At 38.6% G+C, this 20,361-nt stretch overlaps 1 protein-coding gene across 4 annotated transcripts; it reads left to right on the top strand.

The window, feature by feature from the left end:
- Nucleotides 1-2,199: 2,199 nt before the first annotated feature.
- kif3a (kinesin family member 3A) lies at nucleotides 2,200-18,661 on the top strand. 4 transcript variants are annotated; one of them, XM_040016537.1, is made up of 19 exons: nucleotides 2,200-2,385; nucleotides 2,863-3,136; nucleotides 3,292-3,436; nucleotides 5,225-5,309; nucleotides 5,600-5,705; nucleotides 6,003-6,142; nucleotides 6,267-6,464; nucleotides 6,744-6,918; nucleotides 7,017-7,115; nucleotides 7,685-7,753; nucleotides 9,296-9,304; nucleotides 9,815-9,971; nucleotides 10,068-10,248; nucleotides 11,044-11,154; nucleotides 11,374-11,499; nucleotides 16,149-16,202; nucleotides 16,309-16,377; nucleotides 16,490-16,620; nucleotides 17,644-18,661. In XM_040016537.1, exons 1-19 carry the CDS (start codon nucleotides 2,380-2,382, stop codon nucleotides 17,690-17,692), a joined length of 2,184 nt encoding a protein of 727 aa, XP_039872471.1. In that variant the 5' UTR covers nucleotides 2,200-2,379; the 3' UTR covers nucleotides 17,693-18,661. The 4 variants fall into 4 exon arrangements, with proteins under 4 accessions (XP_039872471.1, XP_039872473.1, XP_039872472.1 ...); XM_040016539.1 differs by lacking the exon at nucleotides 7,685-7,753 and having other exon boundaries at nucleotides 9,299-9,304; XM_040016538.1 differs by lacking the exon at nucleotides 7,685-7,753.
- The last annotated feature ends 1,700 nt before the right edge of the window (nucleotides 18,662-20,361 follow it).

Below are 20,361 nucleotides of genomic sequence, written 5' to 3'. Positions count from 1 at the left end.
CGTAACATTGCTTAACTAACTGAATACCAACATATCATATAGTATGTTTTTTAAAGACTAGCCATAGATTTTGTAAGGCCATAAACCCATGGACAAACACCAGTGTATTTACTTCTGAAAATTCAAAGGTGAAGTAAAAGGCCCAACTAATGAGCTAACCATTCCAGACTAGTTTCAGCCCTAGTCTTCAGGCAGATACACTGATTCCACTGGCATAAAGGGCAACCATAAAATGGTATCTTTCTGGTAAATAGGGAAATACTTCCAAAACATTATCTTTGGCTATGTTCTTTGCCACATTAAATTGAAAAACAGCTTGGTTTGCCTACCTAAGTCTACCAAAGGGACATTTGTGCGGCTCTACTTATCCTAAAAGAATTTAATATGTTTGCAAATCAAACAAAAAATAGCGCTACTATTACTATCCTAACAATGTAATAACCAAGCCAAAATTAGACACTATCTTGTGTCCCAAAAAACTTGGGTTAGGGTTAGGGAAATTTAAAGCCTTGATTTTACTGCTGACACAGACATGGACATTTTCTAATAAAAAAAATACTAACATATACAACAAATGTAAAATTAAAAATGTAACAAATACAAACACCACACAGGGTTAATGCCAAGTGGCATGTAAGATAGATCCATGAGCAGTTTATCTGGACCTGCTTTTATAGCCTGTAAGGCCTATCTCAGTTCCCACTCCTGACAACTTATTACCCTCCAAAACAGTGAGGACATTACTGCACAAAGGGAAATTTATGCACTATTTGCCCAAATATATGTATACAATGTAGCCAGTTTCTTCCATATTATAGATGAAGTGTAAGCTGATACTGGGCACAATGTTCCCTCTAAACTGCGCGCGTGCGCAATTGCGCACTGCTGGCACGGTCTCTGCGCACAGAAAATCTGCGTTGCGCACAAAAAATTTTTTAACCTGAATTGAAATTAAAATTAAAACTTTAACAATTCTGTTTTGCAGTTTTAGTCAGTAGGTGAATGGCTGCTCCCGTATGGGATTAGAACGATGCCACCTTATCCCATAGTCCAGCCAATGACGCGATTCACATTCGTATATATGCAGCTAATCGTTGACAGGCTATGACAGCGTCCTTATGTGCCGACACCGGTGTTTTAGCTAGCAGAGCGGCTGATGTGGAGTGAATCCACGTTAATGACAACGTGTACAACCATTGGAGATGTGAGCAGGACAGACGGATTAATTGACGGGAAAAGTGTGGACTTTATACCAGTTTTTAAATTGTGTTGATAGGCCACGTAAAACCAGAGTTATGATACAAATATATGCAATGTTTGGTTTTCTTCCTGAATATTATCATTGTTTATATTTACTGTGGAAGAAACGGTAAAACGGCGTATAAGGAAAACGCTCCAATCAAAAAAATGATATGGCAACAAGGCATTTAGTTGTTTAGGAAGAGGGAAGTTTTAGGAGTGACGGTGGTGTTTTGAAATGTGAGAGATTTGCGACGTTTAGCACAAACCTTGTGTAGTTAGTGTGTAGTGTAGTCAGTAGTTTTGTTGTGTGTGTCAGAACAATGAGGCGACTGCTGAATGTTACAGGTGTTACAGGAGTGATACATCTCCTGTTGTCAGGACTGCAGGTATCAGGCTGTTGTTCTCCTTTATCTCATAGTGGACAGAAATTATTTTTGGAGTGGCACAAATAATTTGTGTGGCATCAAATTTGATGCAGAACAGATGATTGTTCTGTAAATAGTTTGAAATGTTTATTTAAAAAACCGCCTTGGATGCTTTTTAGGTAAACAGCTGCAAAAAACTTTTTACTTTTTTGAAGAAGTAACTATATAAATAATTGCCCAACATTGGTCATTATATACTGTATTTTGCAGACAGAGAGTTAATAAACCATGTAACTTGGATGGATTCGATGCTGGCGTGACCACAGTGCACACGTCTGCTGTTGCTCACAGTGATCCAAGTGTCCGCTCAGGGAGTTTGTGTGTTCGCTTAGACACATGAAAAATTAGAGGGAACATTGCTGGGCAAGCAGATGGTATTATTCAAAGATATAAAGACGTGTGTGTGTGTGTGTGTGTGTAGTGAATCACTCTACAACAAAATATTTCCCAATACTTTCCACCTGTGCTTGTCTCCGTAACATTAAATTCCCGATGTCATTTAATATTAAACTGCAGCTGACTGAGCCAGTGACGACCGGTTAGCGCATGCGCAAGCAGACCTGACAACAAGCGATCGGTTGTGAGAGTCTGGTAATATGGGCATAGCTTTGGTATTTTAATGCTTCGGATAACGTAGAGTCAAATGAACAAAGGCTTGAAATATTTTACTGTTACTATACGTGCACTGTAATTGCATTTCGGCCTTATCACTATGCCGGTAAGTCCCCACGCATGTTTGCATTTTTGTTTTGTTTGCAAACTGGGTTCCTCCCTTCCTCTGCTGATGTGATGCTAACCGGTTAGCACAGCTAGCCTAGCCGTTGTTGTTGCTGTAGGATACAAAACACCCCACAGACTCATTCTTCCGACGTTGAGTTTTGCGTGTCACCTCAGATTTGGTGTTCTTGAGTGGTGCTTGCTAGCTAGCATTGTCATTTATGTTACTAGTCCAAACGTATTCCTGCATAGCAAAAAAAGCTAGCGGCAAATGCAAAGCAGGTAACTCAAGCATAACCTCACCGTTAGCTAGCTTCTACAAATGTTACCCTCAGATTTAGTCCAAACTAATAAGCTAGCTCCACTGAATCGACCTGACAGCTCTGCCCTTATATCCATGTTCGTAAAATAAAAGTTATTGCTACGTACTAGAAATAACTGTCTTTATTATGGTATTGTGGTCCTTTTTTTTTTTCAGAGCCATAAGGTTGAGAAGCAGGAGGTCAGCGATAACGTTAAGGTCGTGGTGAGATGTCGTCCCCTCAACCAGAAAGAGACGACGATGGGCCACAAACAGGCCGTCATAGTGGATGAGATGCGTGGGACCATCACAGTCAACAAGCTGGAGACCCCCCACGAACCTCCCAAGACCTTTACTTTTGACACTGTTTTTGGTCCTGACAGTAAACAGCTGGATGTCTACAATCTCACAGCCCGCCCCATCATTGACTCAGTGTTAGAGGGTTACAATGGTATATTTAATGCGACTACACACATTGCTTTTTCAAATTAAGAAACCATTGCTGTTCTCTTTATTGGATTGTAAACTTTGCATTTTTTTCTTCTTTCTTATTTTCCACATGCATTATTTGAAGTAATGATTTTTATTTTCTTCTGTCCATTTCAGGCACAATCTTTGCATATGGGCAGACTGGCACAGGAAAAACTTTCACAATGGAGGGTGTGAGAGCGGTGCCAGGGCTCAGAGGGATAATCCCAAATTCCTTTGCTCATATTTTTGGGCACATTGCCAAGGCAGAGGGTGACACAAGGTAAGACCACAATCTGTTACACACAATTGATCCAGTCAATTGCAGACAACTTGGCAAAGAACAAGTTACATCTTTAGGACTTTTGTTAGTAGCAGCACTGTCACTAAAATGCATAGTTTGTTTCCATTTCTTTAGTCTACGCAAAAGACAAAGATAACACTGTTTGACAGGCATAAAATAGTATTTTTGCACCAGCAAGGTGATTCCCAAACAGCTGTTAGCCAAAAACCTGGCAACTAGTATAGACCTGACACACAACCTAAGAGATTCATCTGCCCTTTCATTTGATCCATTTATGGTTAGCTGAAGCCTTGTTATAAATTGTGGCTGTAGTGTATGTCAAAGGTGTAATGAGGATGTCTGTAACTGGCTTCACATAAACTCAGTCTTTGGTGAAGTGCGATGTTTATCCTCAAGTGTTGATGCATGAGTAATGAATGTGTTTAAAAAAAAAAGGGGGGGGGGGGGGGGGGAAGCCTGTTAAATGACCCAACAAGAAGGTCATTTCAAAAGTACATGTAAATCTGTTAAATTAAAATGCCATCATCTCATAGTTCTTAAAATTGTTTTATTCAAAAGGACAAAAAAAATAAGATGACCACTGGCATGTAGAGGCACCAAGGCTGTCATTTTGACCCCATAGAAATAAATATAAAGGGGGTGTTCCAGAGTGAGGACTATTAATCTGAGTGAAAATTGGGGTTTAGCGATCGATATGGATGTATGAATGAGAGATGCAGATCTCTGTGCAGTTGTGGATGGTGTGATGAACTTTTACTGTTATACAGTTTGTTTGTTTTTCATTGTTGTAGCCAACTATGAGGTCAGTTTTATGTCTTTCTCATAGGCTCGAAGGCTCCCTTTATTTATTTATTTTTAAAACCCTCTTTATTTTAGCATTATAGATACCACATGTTATCCAAAATTCATTGTCAGCTTTTCCTTAATAATGTTCTCCTACAATAATGAAATATTCAGACATGCTAGCTATTGTCTTGTTTGTTGTCATCTTTGTTTGTTAGTGAATTCTCATATTGATATTATATTTGTTATCTGTAATTATTTTTAAAACTTAAATCCCCAAAACGTAGATACGTAAAAACTTAATTACTTAAAATTAGAAAAGCTTTGACCTTACTGTTGTCATTACAAGATGGGGTCAAAATCACCACGCTACCGGTTTTGGTTTAACAAGTTTTCTTTTTATTTAGCATCAGATGAGCATAAAGATTTTGAGACCACACGTTAATCTGAAGACAGTAAAACACCAGACCTAAACACACACCTAAATTTCTGATGTCATTGCTGTTGAAGGGATTTTTCAAAACGATTACATATTTTAGCGTGCAAAAGTGATGTGTACTGTAATGTAGAATGTCTGTGCATTAAAGTGACGTCTTGCATTGAGACATGCACCATGTTAAAAGTAATACAAATATCCAACTAGGTTTGAAAATATTTGGAAATCATTGGGAATGCTATCTATGGGAATGAAATCATTCCCATAGATAGCATTTTTGCACCAGTAAGGTGATTCCCAAAGAGCTGTTTGCTGAAAACCTGGAAACTGGTTTTCCCATAGATGGAATCTTTTACTCTGAATGTATTGCTCATGTAATGTTTTTTTTGTTTTGTTTTTTTAAAATTCAAATTATTTAAAGGCTCCAAACCTTTAAGGGCTCTAAACAGAGCTCTTAAAGGTTTTGACCTAAACTGTTACAGGTAAAATATTTACAATTTACAGTTTGAAGTCTTAGTGAGTGTCTGATTTGCACTTACCTTCCACAGGTTTTTAGTTCGTGTTTCATACCTGGAGATTTACAACGAAGAGGTGCGGGATTTGTTGGGAAAGGACCAGCTGCAGAGGCTAGAGGTAACACTGCATTTACAATGAGTAACTTTTAACAAAGCTGTTCGGATAAAGTTGGCATTAAGGACACTATAGTCTTATTCATATATGACTATAGTATATTATTACACGGTCTATACCTCGCAATATAAAGTGCCTTGAGGCGACTGTTGTGATTTTTAAATAGAATTGAATTGAACTGAAACCTTCCAGAAGATGGCTAAATTCATTTGATTATGTTCAGTGTTTTGCTAGTGTATTTCTGACAGCAGCTTTTCAACATTATGGTGTTGATTTTTTTTCTTTTATGACAGGTGAAAGAAAGACCAGATGTTGGCGTGTACATAAAAGACCTGTCTGGTTACGTTGTGAACAATGCTGATGACATGGACAGGATCATGACACTGGGCCACAAAAACCGTAAGCAGAACACAGGCAGTACTGAAAGTGAAATAGATGCCACAAAGCTAAATGCTGATCTTCATTCCTCCTAACTGAGATATTTATCTCTTGTGATTAAAAAAAAAAAAACCACACGTCAGAGTAAAAGGCTCTCACCCTACTTGTAGTAAATGGAAAATGGTGACTGCTAAAGAGTAAATGGGAAATATGCAAAAATAACATTTTCAAAGTTTTAATTTCAGGTTCTGTTTTAATGTTACTGAATCTATCACCGTAATTATATTGTCTGGTCAAACCCTATTGTGGTATTTTTAGGGTCTGTTGGAGCCACAAACATGAATGAACATAGCTCGCGCTCTCATGCTATCTTTACCATCACCATCGAGTGCAGCGAGAAGGGCGTAGACGGCAACCAGCATGTGCGCATGGGAAAACTTCATCTGGTTGACCTTGCGGTATGTACTCTTGTACTACTAAGCTAAAGGAGATGATATTGATATTGGGTGTATGTACTATATTCTTACAGTCCATGATATACCTCACTGCCATTAATTAAATATAGACTTTCACTACTTACAGGGCTCAGAAAGACAGGGCAAGACTGGAGCCACAGGTCAGCGTTTAAAGGAAGCAACAAAGATAAATCTGTCTCTCTCCACACTGGGTAATGTCATCTCAGCCCTGGTGGATGGCAAGAGCACTCACGTTCCCTACAGGAACTCAAAACTGACCCGACTACTCCAGGATTCACTCGGTGGAAACTCCAAAACGATGATGGTACTGCTAAATTTGGGAAGTAGCGTGCTGTTGTCTTTGCAAGGATGGAAGGATTTATTATAATTAAAGAAACCTTGAATTCTTGCTTAAACCATAGATGTGTTTTTGAAAAATACTTTGGGTGATCTGTTTTGCTGTAACACCACAAAATAACTAACTCCTGACCTAACTAAAAAGCCAACTAACCCTTAAATTGAGGGGGATTTTTACAGTATTTTAAATGTTGAATTGAAAGTTTTTGCCTCACTTCTTTAAATGCAACACTTTAATTCCCTCCAGTGTGCAAATATAGGACCTGCAGACTACAACTATGATGAGACCATCAGTACCCTTCGCTATGCCAATAGGGCTAAAAACATCAAAAACAAAGCCAGGATCAACGAGGATCCTAAAGATGCCCTGCTGCGTCAGTTTCAGAAAGAGATCGAGGAGCTCAAGAAAAAGCTGGAAGAAGGTAAAAAGCCAGAGCTTGAAGAAATCATTGCACTTTTTGATTTGCATATAATTTTTAACGCCACGTCTTTGTGAAATGCCACTTTGTGACGCATCTAGGTGAAGAGATCTCTGGCTCTGATGGCAGTGCATCAGAGGAGATGGATGAAGGTGACGATGAAGGAGGGGTGGCAGGAGATGGTCGAAGGAGAAGAAGAGGTAAAAACAGTTGTGAATGAGCACATAGATCGTTCAACCTTAAATCTGCTTACAGTGATGCTCTGCATAAGAGATGTTTTAGGCCTTATCACTGTCATCATTCTATTATGAGTCAGCACTGAGGTTGCTTTGATGCTGCTTGAATGTTCACAGTCTTCCTTAAACATAAGACCTCTTAGTTTCCCTGGTATTCTCACCTTCTCTTTTTAAAAAGTAGGTGTTAAATACTCATGAATTCGGTATGTGTTGCAGTGCTGGATGTTTTCTTGATGCTTTGTTCTTCCTTTTTTTTTTTTTTTTCTCTCAAATTGATGTGTGTGCATATTTTTCAGTTGGGACTTTTCTACTTGATATAGTATGAAGCTATTCTAAATTAATAGCAGCCAAACTGTCCGTATGCTGTGAGTAAGCTCGTCTGCTATGTTTGTTTATATGCATATGTGCACATTACAGAGCTGCAGTTGATATACCCGCAAACTGCAAAACAAACGCTGCTAGACCTTATCTCTCACTCTTTATTTCTCATTGTGGGCTTTGTTGGGTATAGTACTTCCTCTTTTCCTTTACAGACAACATCAGTTCAAATTGTGACTGCGCCTCCGCAGTGCCACTGTCCACTGAGGACAAACCTCAGAATAGTGAGTTAGAGCAGCACTCTGCTCACCAACCCACCTGCCTACAAATTTAAGCCCTTTTCACACATGAGACAGATACATTTGCTGTGCCGTGCACTTTTGCGCTTTATTGGCTGTTTGCTTTCATGAATACTAGACGCAGTTCTTTGACAAGTCTTGTTCCCATTTTAGTTTCCCCAAACAATGTAACCTTTTTAGACAGATGCTCCTAAGCAGTTTCACAGTAAAGTAAATATGATCCGTAATTATATAGTCTATATTTCTAGTTTTTTTAAGTTTTTTGCCCTCCGTATTTCCTTATTAGCTTGTTGCAACTCTTCGAATGGGGATTAAAATAAAGATTAAACGATGGCTTGTATGCTGTTTATAGTTTTTCTTGTTATGCTCTGTAAAAGAGCATGAATGAAAGCTGAATACCAACCTCATGTCTAATAAAGACAGAATTTTTTTTTCTTCATGTCGTGGATGTAGGTGGTTTTCTTTAGGGGATTTCCTAAGGCCTCGATGTCCCGTCAATGACTCAAGTAATTTGCTGCATTTCCTCTTTAGTGGTCAGCTTACCTAGTTACCTGTTACTATTTTTCACTTTGGTTATTGCAGTTGTCTGGGTTCTGAAGATTTTCTCAATTTTCACTATTTTTAGTGAAAATTCATATATATTTTTTAATGTCCTCTTTGTGTGTTAAAAGCCTTGATCAGTTGATGTAATGGAGAAAGCCTTAAACCCCTTTATTTTTTCTTTTGTTATTATATTTACAATTAGCATCAGGATTGCATTGCTGGATTACAAGGAAGCATGCAATCTTTTGGGGTGTTGATCCTAGTTTGGTAATTCTACATTGTGTTTGTGAATTACAGGACATGTGTGAAAAGGGGCTTTGTACTATCCTTGACACACTGCCACTCCTGTAGGCTCACAGCGTAATCCCGCTTCCCGACTGCTCCACACACCTTCATTGTCATCTCCCAGGCCTTGTTAGGGTTTCCATAAAACTGATTGCAAGTTTGTCCGTTGAATGAAGGTGCTCATGCTGCAGATTCCTGAATCCACTCAGTCCATTAATTTGGGGTATCTGCCCAGCTGGACAACTCTTTGTGAAAGGTTGATGTTATCTGAAGAATATTTTCTATTATTCTTCTTTACAGATGACCCGACTGATCAGTTTTTGTGCATGACAGTTCAATATCCTCACTTTATACCTGCTCAAATTGTGATTTCTTTAAGACCTAATTCACCCACATTATGTTTCATTATGGGTTTTTTTTTCTTTCCTGTGTGTCTTATGACCGGCATCACTAAAAGATGCCTCTCATCTCATCAGCATTCTTATATATATATATATATATATATATATATATATATTATATATATATCTATATATATATATATATATATATATATATATATATATAAAATTTATTTTTTGTTTCAATTTATAGAGATGTAAGACTTTCCGAATCACTCTGTAATGTGTTGCTCTTTCTTTCTCCTCCTTTTGGTGCAAATGATGCCTGTCTGACTTGCTATACACCTCTTAATTGAAGAAGAAAGAGGTTGGTGTAAGAGTCTACATGGTCAAACTGTCCTTTACAAACAATGTTTGTTGCTTACTTAAAATGATCAAGATTGCCAACACGTGCTTTAGTAGCTTTTCACTAACCGATTGGATAACTGCTCATTGTATAAGCACTGCTAGCATTTTTCTGTTTGTCCATTGTCTGACTGCCACCCTTAATACTTACTCTTTTCATAAGCACCATATCATCCTCGCATTTCTTATAGTTTCCCTTATTCATAGGTTTTGCATATACTAACTTTGATTATTTAATACTGTGCACTAGCAAGCTAGAAACATATGCACATGGATCCTACTAGCATTCCCTTTATAAGGACTCATTCAGAAGACCCACAGGTTTGCTCAGAAACTGCACAGATTAAATAATACTAATGCTGATTGTTAAAGAGGAATGAATCTGCCTTTAAATGATTCAATACCTATACAGTGACAAGTGCTTGTTAAACAACCACTAAGGCTCTTTGCTGTCCTATGTGTGTCTGTTCAGGAAGGAAGAAGGTTTCCCCAGACAAGATGGTGGAGATGCAGGCAAAGATTGAAGAGGAAAGAAAGGCTTTGGAGGCCAAGCTAGACATGGAGGAGGAGGAGAGGAACAAGGCAAGAGCAGAGCTTGAGAAGAGGGAGAAGGACCTTCTTAAAGCCCAGTGAGTCAATAAAGAGAAAATAAATTCTATTTTTGATTAAAAATCATTTGTGGTATTTGCTAATTTTGGTAATTGGTGGGCCTTTTAAAATGTCAGGCAGGAGCATCACCTCCTGCTAGAGAAATTGTCGGCTTTAGAAAAGAAGGTGATTGTGGGTGGGGTGGACCTCTTGGCCAAAGCTGAGGAGCAGGAGAAGCTTTTGGAGGAGTCCAACAATGAACTCGAAGAGCGTCGCAAGAGAGCAGAGCAGCTGCGGAAGGAACTGGAGGAAAAAGAGGTACGGATAAATAACGTCACTGAATCCACGCATTATCTCATCCTTTCCTAAGTTTGGCAGCTGATAGTCACGCTGTTGACGGTAATGTCACAATAATGAATCAGCATTACCACTTGGGAAATTCTTCTTTACCTGTTGTACCACATTGTAACCACAATAAAGCAACACATACATTCGGAAATTAAACCTGTAACCCATATCTGTCAGTTACCCTGGAGAGAATATCTCATGTATGTATGTTTGTTTGTTTGCTTGCTGACCAGTGGTTTAAAAAAAACCAGCTAAATTAATAGTTTTACAATTTGTTTTAGTTTTTTTGTTTATTTTTGGGCAACATTTTGCTTCAAAAAATTGCGACTCTTTTGCCACTCATAGCTAACCATTATCCTGTCGTGCTTCACTGAGATGACAGGATATGCTGACAGTTACATTGCTTGTTTTTTAGAGAAATTATTGCATCACTGTGGTTGGAAATATGGTTAGAAGTTAATACTACACACTTTCATGTGCAAATTGATTATGATCGATGTTCAGATAAAAGTTGAAACTCATGTCCTTTTAGTTTAATGTCTGAATTAAAGATATTTGAAAGCTTTATTTTTTTTTTTTTTATTATTATTATTATTAAAAGTGATATTTTGATTTTTTTGCTGTTTATTTGTGGCTGTTCCTGCTTGCAGCTCGATGGTATAATGTCCTTTACCATACACACAATATATTTTTGTAAACCCAAACAAAAGCTTGCAAAAGTACCTTGATTGTGCATAATCACAAACCTTGTCCCTCTTAAAACAGCAAGAACGTTTGGATATAGAAGAGAAGTATACTAGCCTGCAGGAAGAGGCTCAAGGAAAGACCAAGAAGCTGAAGAAAGTATGGACCATGCTGATGGCTGCCAAATCTGAAGTAAGTTTAACAAAGGGTTGCACCATAAATGATCATTATTCTTTGACTTGTTCCCTGTCAGGACAGAAGGGTGACCATTATGAGACACTAAAGTATTGCTATTATTAATTGTGTATGCGGCATGTATATTCAGATTTAATCAAATAGCTCTTTGTGGCTAGATGTATTATCAGTTTAGCAGAAACTGATCTGCTAGCATTGTTGTTTTTCATCGGTTAGATGGCAGATCTGCAGCAAGAGCATCACAGAGAAATCGAAGGCCTCCTCGAGAATATCCGCCAGCTGAGCCGAGAACTCCGGCTCCAGATGCTCATCATAGACAACTTTATTCCCCAGGAATACCAGGTGTGTGTGCGTGCGTGCGCATGTGTGGGCTTTTAAGAGAAGTCCAGATAACGCAATGACAGTAGAAGTACTGTAATATTAGACATCTTTAGTTACAAGGCTAATCTGATACTTGTATTTACCTGTTATTTAAACATACACACATTAAGCATACATCATCTAAATCTGACATGAATTGAGTGGGGTTGTTTTTATATTGTTGTTGGCTTTATTTATTGTTGTTTACTTCTGCTTCCTCTACATCAGGGGTCGGCAACCCTAGGCACCCGTGCCAGGGTTAACTGATGGCACGACCATAGCTGGACTGGCCATCGGGCATACCGGGCATTTGTTCGGTGGGCCGATGATTTTTTTTTTTTTTTTTTTTTTTTTTTTTTTTGTGTAACGGTATAAACAATGAAAGGTAGTAGATTGGCCAGATGCTGGCCGGTGTGTAAAAATAACTCAGTTGTTTGGTGGTGGCTATGGCGTAGCTTCCACAGATTCAGTAATATTAGCAAGTGGTGGCCAGCAGGTGGATGAGAGAAAGGGGAGGCAACAGGAGAGACCAGAGGCGGGGCCGGTCCGAGTGTCAGGTGAACTGAACTTTAGGTAAGAAGTTATGACCTGCAGTCTATCTGGGTCAGATATAAACCAAGTTTAGGTGGAGTTTATTTTCGTTGTGCTGACTTTTTACAGTCAGTTACAATAACTCGTACTGCGTACTAGCTAGCATGACGGAGTTTCTATACAGCTGGGTGGGTGCTTTGATGTTACTGATAGTGAACTTTATTTTATTCATACGGTTAGTTAGTAGAGTTGCCAACCATCCCGTAAAAAGACGGAATCGTCCTGTGTTCAGAGAAAATATTACGCGTTTCATATTGAGCTGAAAAGGAACACAGTTTGTCCCGTACTTCAGCTACAGTGAAAAAGACACAAAGCTGGAGTTTTTCTATCTTTATGCTGTCAGCTGCATCTTCTCCTCTCATTCTCTCCCCTCCCTCTCCTGTTGCTACTTTAATCATGAAACTGATCAATGATCAGCTGATCGGCTTTTCTCTCTTGTTTGTTTATCGCCCACTTTGCGCCAGAAAGAGGAAACCGCCGGATGTCGCGCTAAACAACAGCAGCATGTTCAAGCTTGATCAGCTGTTGTTAGAATTTATTTAATATTAATTTCTAGTATCAGCTGATGTTGGCTGGAGCCACAGCTGTAAAAGCTGCTGGTCATGATGTCGGTTTGGATATCTGGTGAGAGGGAAACATGAAGATGAAACCAGGAGATGTCCTTACTGAATCATCAGAGCTGAACAGATGATGGAGAAACAGGTTTACCTTTTAGGTGACATGAATGAGTTGAAGGGAAGTTATGAACGGTTTCTGAGAGACAAATAACACCAGGATCCTTTTCTATGTAACTGACAGTTGGTAACTGTGCAGGAGCGGGTCTAGCAAAGTTTTGCTAGGGGGCCAGGCAGGGCATTTACAGGGAAAGAGGGGCACAAAGAAAACCTTTCTTATTCTCATTTAAAATGTCTGGCTGTTATTAAATAATTATCTGAAGCTTACAACCAAAGTTTTTATCTGACATAAAATGTATAGAAATCATATATATACCAACAAGATTGTACATCACTGTCACAACAGCATTTGTTTTCATTCAAAGGCTTTATAGCTTTAATACCTGGTGGGGCGGTCTCTAGTCAAAATGCCCGGGCTGTTTTTTTTTTTTTTTTGTTTTTTTGTTTTTTTGTCCCAGTCCAGCCCTGGGCACGACACGCAGTGAATTAATCTGAGAAGGTGCATTAAAAAATAAATGGCCACGCCAGCGGTGCACATCGGAAATTAGCTGCATAGACATATTAGTTGTGCCACTTCTTAATGACGGTATCTTAGCTAACAACCCCAACTACCAGATTCAACTTGTAATTGGCTAAAAATAACTTAGCCTACTGGTGAGAGGGATGTTGTTAGCTTTCCACATTCCGACACTTCTAAAGCTTCAGGAGCTTTCCGCTCAGCACAGCATCAGCACCACGGAAATACACGGATACAGACTTGTTTTGGGACTTTCAGGTGTATGGACCAATGTTTTATTTTCTGATCACACCAGAAAGCTTTAATGAGCAGCTGGATTTGTCTCGCATTAACTGGCTGAGTTAATGCAACATCGAAGCAGCTGGAATCCACAGCTGTGCGTGTTCATGGAGCTTGCATTTTCACCTGCTGGACATCACTACCTGACAAGTTTAACTGTCTTCAGAACATTGCAGAGGCCTTATTGACAGTATTTGGCTCTACATGTCTGTGTGAGCAGATTTTCTCTCACATGAAGAGTGTCCTCAGGTAGCCGTCTGAATGCTGGACACTTGGAGACCTGTGTCTCTGAGTGGGAGACCAGAGATCACATTAACATGTGTATCCCTGTATTAACAAACATGCCATATTGGCTCAGTTTATTTTTCTTATCATTGTTGTGAGGAAATAGCATCTGCATTTTCTGTTGTACAGTTGATTTGCTGTTATGGAGTTCTTGTTATGGATAAAAAGTGTCTTTTTTTTGTTTCAAAATAGCTGATAACTATTCGCTGATAGCTGCAAACATCTGCGAACAAATATAATTCTATAAAGTGGTTCTATATAGTGTGTAACTGTTAATATAGAGCGTTATTAAATTTATTGCTAATGCAATCATATGGCACACTGACTTCTGAGGAAATTTTAGACTGCACTCGTCATCAGAAAGGTTGCCTACCCCTGCTCTACATCTTTTGTCATAGAGACACAGTTCAGACACCTTGTGCATGTGTTTTACTCTTTCTGAATTATTTAATAATTTTTAATTAATAATTTGTTTTGAAAATCTGCCCTTACTCAAAGTAATGGTAGGTCTGAATTGGACTAATTAACTGTCAGATGTTAGAATCAAAACAATTGTCTCTAACCTGCCCACAGTTTTCAATCTTTAGGCATGAATTTTTGTCTTGTAGGCTGAATGACCCCTCCTTTTACTTACAGGAATTAACCAGCATGCTTGAAAATGTCAGTTTTAATAATTATAGCTGCCAATTATTTATTTGAAGTTATCAAGATGATCCGATTGTGTGAGATTTTCAAAATAAAAGCCATATTAAAAACTGAAGGATATACTTAGAAATATCAAATCTTCTAAATAAAACCCTATTGTTATTGTTGTTCTTTCCATATTTTTTTTCCAATGTTTTTAACAATGATTAAAAAAAACCCCAAAAGTCTCACAGTAGCAACAAACCCCTCCGTTTTTTGTTTTTTCCCAGAAATTCCACATATTTGATCCACATAATGAAAGTTTTGATTATTAGTGAACTTCTGTAAATCTTTAATCCTGATATGGTATTAACGATTATTAATGGGGAAATGGTATTTGTAGGAAGATGTCAGTTGTAATAACATGTCACTGACAGTAATGAATAGCATTTTCCTAAAGATCTGTACCTTTGTTAATAAGAGAGAGGATTTGTTACTGCTGGACCTTTGTGAATTTTGCCAACCAGCAACAGAGTGACTGTTGTGACCAAATAATTATTTTTCACATCTACAAACATACATTTTAATTTTGTTTCATATATTCCAGGAAATTAAAAGAAGAGCATCCAAGCAAGATGTTGTAGAGTAGACCGCAAACAGAGTAACACAGGGTCAGATTTAATCAGCTTTACTTTGGCCAACACGCATCCATAGGAGAAGAAGCTATTAAGGTTTATCTACTATTTTATAACAGGATGTTTGCGTAGTACGATGTTGTTAGAAAGCTATGCTGTTGTAGTGCTGAATGAGATGTTGTGACAGATATACAAGCCAAATTTGTTTTTACCAAAGTACCTACAAAGACATAGACTGTGCGATAGTGCTCTTCACAGTATGTGTGCGCACATCAGCAGGAAGACAAAAAGCTGAGTTTTGTAATTTGTTTGACAAACACATAATTTCTGTAGCTTTGCCTCTGTACACCACAACAGTGAATTTTCAATCAGTCAATATGTGATTGAAGCGCAGACTTTGAGCTTGAATTGGAGGGGTTTATGAAAATGTGGCAGACCAATTAACGTCACAGACCAGGATCGTCAAGTGCTGAAAGGGCACGACACCCTCTGATGACCCAGTAACTGTAGAGCTCCTAGCCTCCTCTGCCAGTAATAACATCACAGAAACTAATGTGCCTCTAGCTAGGCATGGGTTTCCATGGGCGAGCAGCTCTAGTAGGTGTTGTGTGTAGGTTACCAAGTATTTTGTCCAAGTCGTGTATATGTGCATAGTAGATGTGAAAAGACATAACAGATTTCAAAAGTGGTGCAATTCAAAATCTAGTAGACATACATGTATTTAAACTCAGATGTACAAACTGGAAAAGCTGCTTCTTTCTTTACTCAAACATTAGTAATGCGCTTCCTGTACGATGACATTTTTACATGGGAAGCAACATCTACTAGCATTAAACATTTTCATTGAGAAGCAGGCAAACAGGAAGGTTGCATGGCCTTCCAAGTAGCCTACAAAACTGTCAGCTGACCAGTGTTTCTTTGAGAAGCAGAAAGAAATGTTACTTTTGCTGTTTTCTCACCATGCAACATATCTCATCTTCAACTTCCAGATAGTGCTTCTGATAATCTCTCATGTTTTGCTTGTAGGAGATGATAGAGAACTATGTGCACTGGAATGAGGACATTGGAGAGTGGCAGCTGGTGAGCTCACTTTGCACAGCTAATTCACACACTGGTGCACAGTCTAATCAGCATCCGTTTAAAGAGTTTCACTCCTTCTTTCTGGTGATTTGTGTGTCTCTTTTAGAAATGTGTGGCTTACACTGGCAACAACATGAGAAAACAGACCCCTGCTCCAGACAAAAAAGAAAAAGATGTGAGTTGTGGAAAGTTGTTTTTATGTAATCATTGATGTTGTGGATTTTTTTTTCTCTTCCTCTCTTTACATTGTAATTCTGACCTCTTTTCTTTTCTCCTTGTCACTGTAGCCATTTGAGGTGGATCTGTCTCATGTGTATCTAGCCTACACAGAGGAGAGTATGCGGCAGTCGCTGATGAAACTAGAGAGGCCCAGGACCTCTAAAAGTAGCAAGAGTGGCCGTCCCAAGACGGGGCGAAGGTAGAGAGCTTTCTACACAAATCAGTACCTTGTGTTTTAATATTGACTACCTGTCCCCTGTGTAGTTCACACACATTTTCCTCCCCCATCTACATTTGTCATAGCAGTATGTAATACACTTCTGTTTCCTCTTAGTTAACAAATATGAACTTGAATGTACAATGTACTTGAATGTGATTTGACCCAGTTTGGTTTGCATGGGTTGGACTGCATCCTGTCTGCAAGATGAATGACCGAAATGTTAAAAAAGGAAGGAAAAAAAACTTCCACAATAATTTTTTTTTTTTTTAACAGGCCAGCTAATAGCTACCATTAACCAACAACACCAAAATTCAAACTTGCACCTCTTTCTAATGTTGGCCTTTTTATTCCCTTAGTGCTGAATTTGGATCAGATTATTGCTCCTGGCTGACTGTTGCAATCGCGTTCCTGCGCTTGCTTATCATGGAGAGAGATGGTTGATTTCTACTTAATTTTTCTGTTACCCCAGCTGCAGTTATCACAGAGGAAGATCTTCCTCAGTTAGTTACACTGAGGCAGAGTTAAAGTACTAATCAGGTCAAACTGATTGTTTTTTTTGTTTTTTTTCTTTGAGTTTAAGCTTAGATGCAAAAACAGATGAAGTGTAAATGGGTTCTTTAGATGCAGGGTTCAGAATAATTTGTTAAACCGTGAGCTGGTTATCTCCATGTGTACTTGTAGATCAGTGACATTTCTACTTATGTTTTATCTTTTTTTTGTTTTTTTTGTTCTTGAGTTCGACTGCATGAATATGAAGTGCATGCAGTCCAAGTGAAGAACAGGGTGATCAATTTAAATATAGCGTTGAGTTCCTGAATATCGTTTGGGAACTCAAACATTTAGCAACTCTTCATAATTAGTGTATTTATAGCAGTTTGATATGAGCTGTAAGCATGATGGTGTTAGTCAATATCATGATATGCTGCTTTTCTGAGAACTGAGCAGGCTGAAAAGCTCCTTGAAATGCTTGATAACGTTTATCACACACCCATCTCCACACAGGAAAAGATCTGCAAAGCCAGACGCTGTGATCGAATCCCTTCTGCAGTGATGACAGCACAGAGGAGAGCCCCAGTGCACTGCAACTCTCGTGTTACCTGGACAACTCTCGTGTTACGTGAAAGAAGCTGTTGGTCCAGTTTATGACCAAACACTATCTAAAAGATTATCTGCATACTTTAAATAACTCATACGGTTTTACATGTAAAAGAGTTGCACCTGTGATAGGACTTTAGACTTCTTGGCCTGGAGGACCTGTTATATGTATTGTGGTATTTTTATGTTGCTTTGGGACATATTTCAGCTGCACCATAACCATAAAAATATACATTTCTCTTTTGAAAATGTCTTAAATCCTGACAGAAGCTGACAGAAACAGAGCTGTGAGCTTCTAAACTGATTTCCTGCGATGTGACCAACTGGTTTGTGTTAAGTGGCCCGTGCGGATATTGATGTGTTATGATTAATTTCTGATTGCGTGTGCAATTTCACAAAAATCATTTGGGTAAAAGGTTAAAGTATTTAAATAATTATATACACGAAAAGTTTGCTTTATACTCGTTCCTGTAGGTAAGGAGCATAGGAGCATGCATGTCAGTCAACTCTTACTGCTAATAGCTAAAATAGGAAAGTCATCTTTTTATTGTCAGATGTCAGGACACTGTGTTATATTATTATAACGAGATACTACATGCATATGGTATGCCTTAGTATAATGCACTAGTAGGAATTTTTGTGAAGATGATTTCATTTCATGGTGTTTTATAGTGGAGGCAAAATGGCTTTTATTTGGTATCATACTGTATTATCATACTGTCAACTGTTTACAATCCCTAAACCACTGGGTTTTTTTCTTTTGGGGGGGGGTGTTATTTATTAAATTATTCCACATGTTTTATCTCACATTCTGGATGCTCTTTGTGTTTCAGAATTAAAATGTTAGAAACTAGAAGAGATTATTACACCACCACACCAGAAACAGCTCAGCTGGCTTTCAGAATGAATTTCTAAACTAACCTAATTGATGTCATATTTGTTTTTTTCTTTATCTTTTGCATAAAACAACTTTTTACTGAACAGTTTTACCCACAAATACTTTCAGGGTGTGATTTACCAAGGATCCCCACCGCCCCCTGCTCTTTTGACCCCCCTGTGGGACAAACCAAAATACAGGTGGAAGTGATCTTGATCCCTCTTTTCATGATGGCACCACACATGAAAGATGATCGGACATGTTACACACGCCTGATCATCTGCATCAGCATTCCCAGCACAATGGTCCATCGATAACTTCATTTGTGAGAATTTTTTGTATTCTTTGTGCAGGCTGTGATCAGCTGATCTGTTCTGTTGTCAGCCTTGAGGTTTACTGCTCTTTGTGGATTTAACCGTCTGAATTCAGCATTTCATGTGCTGTCACAGCTCCTTACCAGCTCACAGGCAGTATCAAAGGTACAATCTTATGAGTAAAACTACACGCCCTATTTCAGAAGCCAAAAAGGTTTGCTCCAACACCTAACAATGATCGGCTATCTTATTAAAAATAAGAGAATTTGTTTTAGACTTAAAGCTGAAAGTCATCAGTGCAACTGAATCAGCAAACTCTTATGTTTCCTTGTAGAAATAAATCATATTTATTCACATTATTTTTACATCATATTTATGGATGGTTGTCAGTGCACTTGCAGTGGGGTCCGCCCCACAGTTTGAGAACCACAGATCTAATCAAAAAGTGATCTTAAACACCACATCCTGCTCTACACTAGTCCAGTATAGTCCATTAGTGTAAACTGCACTAAATTTCCACATATTTTAATACCATTAAAATACCATATTTCAATAGCACAAAATTCCAGTGATTCAATTTGTTTTCAGGTCATTTCTTAATGTGAAATAACTTCAGGGACACATCATGTACAGATCCACTGTCTGACTTGAAAATCTGCACATCATCGGGCAAAACGGGGATGAAAGGGATAAAAGGATGTGCACACTGCTTTTGAATTTGATGGAGGAGTTATCGCCACGCCGTCAGCTGGAAGCAACGCTAGGCTTCAGCGCAGAGGAAATGAACTCGCCAGAAAGCATTTTGTATGTAACAGCAGATTTCAACATTCACTCACTAGTCGAAGGCTCCGGCTCGTCCCAGTTTAACCTCGATCTACATTGCAGCCATGCAACAGGGCTTGCTATCTGTGTGACATCCTGCTGGAAACCACAGAGGCAGGCATCATTCACTGCATCAAATCAAAAGTTACAACTGGCGGCTCATGGTGATGTGAAACGGGTCACATAGCCGAGTCATTGTCATCTATTTATTGACTTTCAAACTGTGAAAGTCTGGTATTTGTGTCAGTAAATGAACCGGGGGTTGCCCCACAGAGAGGTGGCTCAAAGAGGGATGAGGTGCTACAAATGGGCTGTTTCTGCTTTCCTGCGTGGGAAGTGGTCACCATCAACAGACCGCTTTCTCAGGCAGACATAGAAGCCTACGCTCTACTCAGGCAGGCCCTGTTTGTTTATTTATGAATGACATGTTTTAAAAAACATTTAATAATTTAATCATTTATATTGGTAAGAAGCATGCGACTGATGCACACATTAATTTTAAATAAAGAGATAAAGATAGGCTATAAATCCAGTGATCACACGTCTAAGTCATGAACATGCCTGGCTGAAGTTCATAATTATCCCATAAACATTATACACTGATGGCAGTAA

The sequence above is a fragment of the Simochromis diagramma genome, unplaced genomic scaffold (genome assembly GCF_900408965.1).
Source record: "Simochromis diagramma unplaced genomic scaffold, fSimDia1.1 OVJJ01000685.1, whole genome shotgun sequence".
In the NCBI taxonomy this organism is placed as follows: domain Eukaryota; kingdom Metazoa; phylum Chordata; class Actinopteri; order Cichliformes; family Cichlidae; genus Simochromis; species Simochromis diagramma.
The sequence above is the reverse complement of the archived record's forward strand: the minus strand, read 5'-3'. Positions and strand labels throughout refer to the sequence as shown.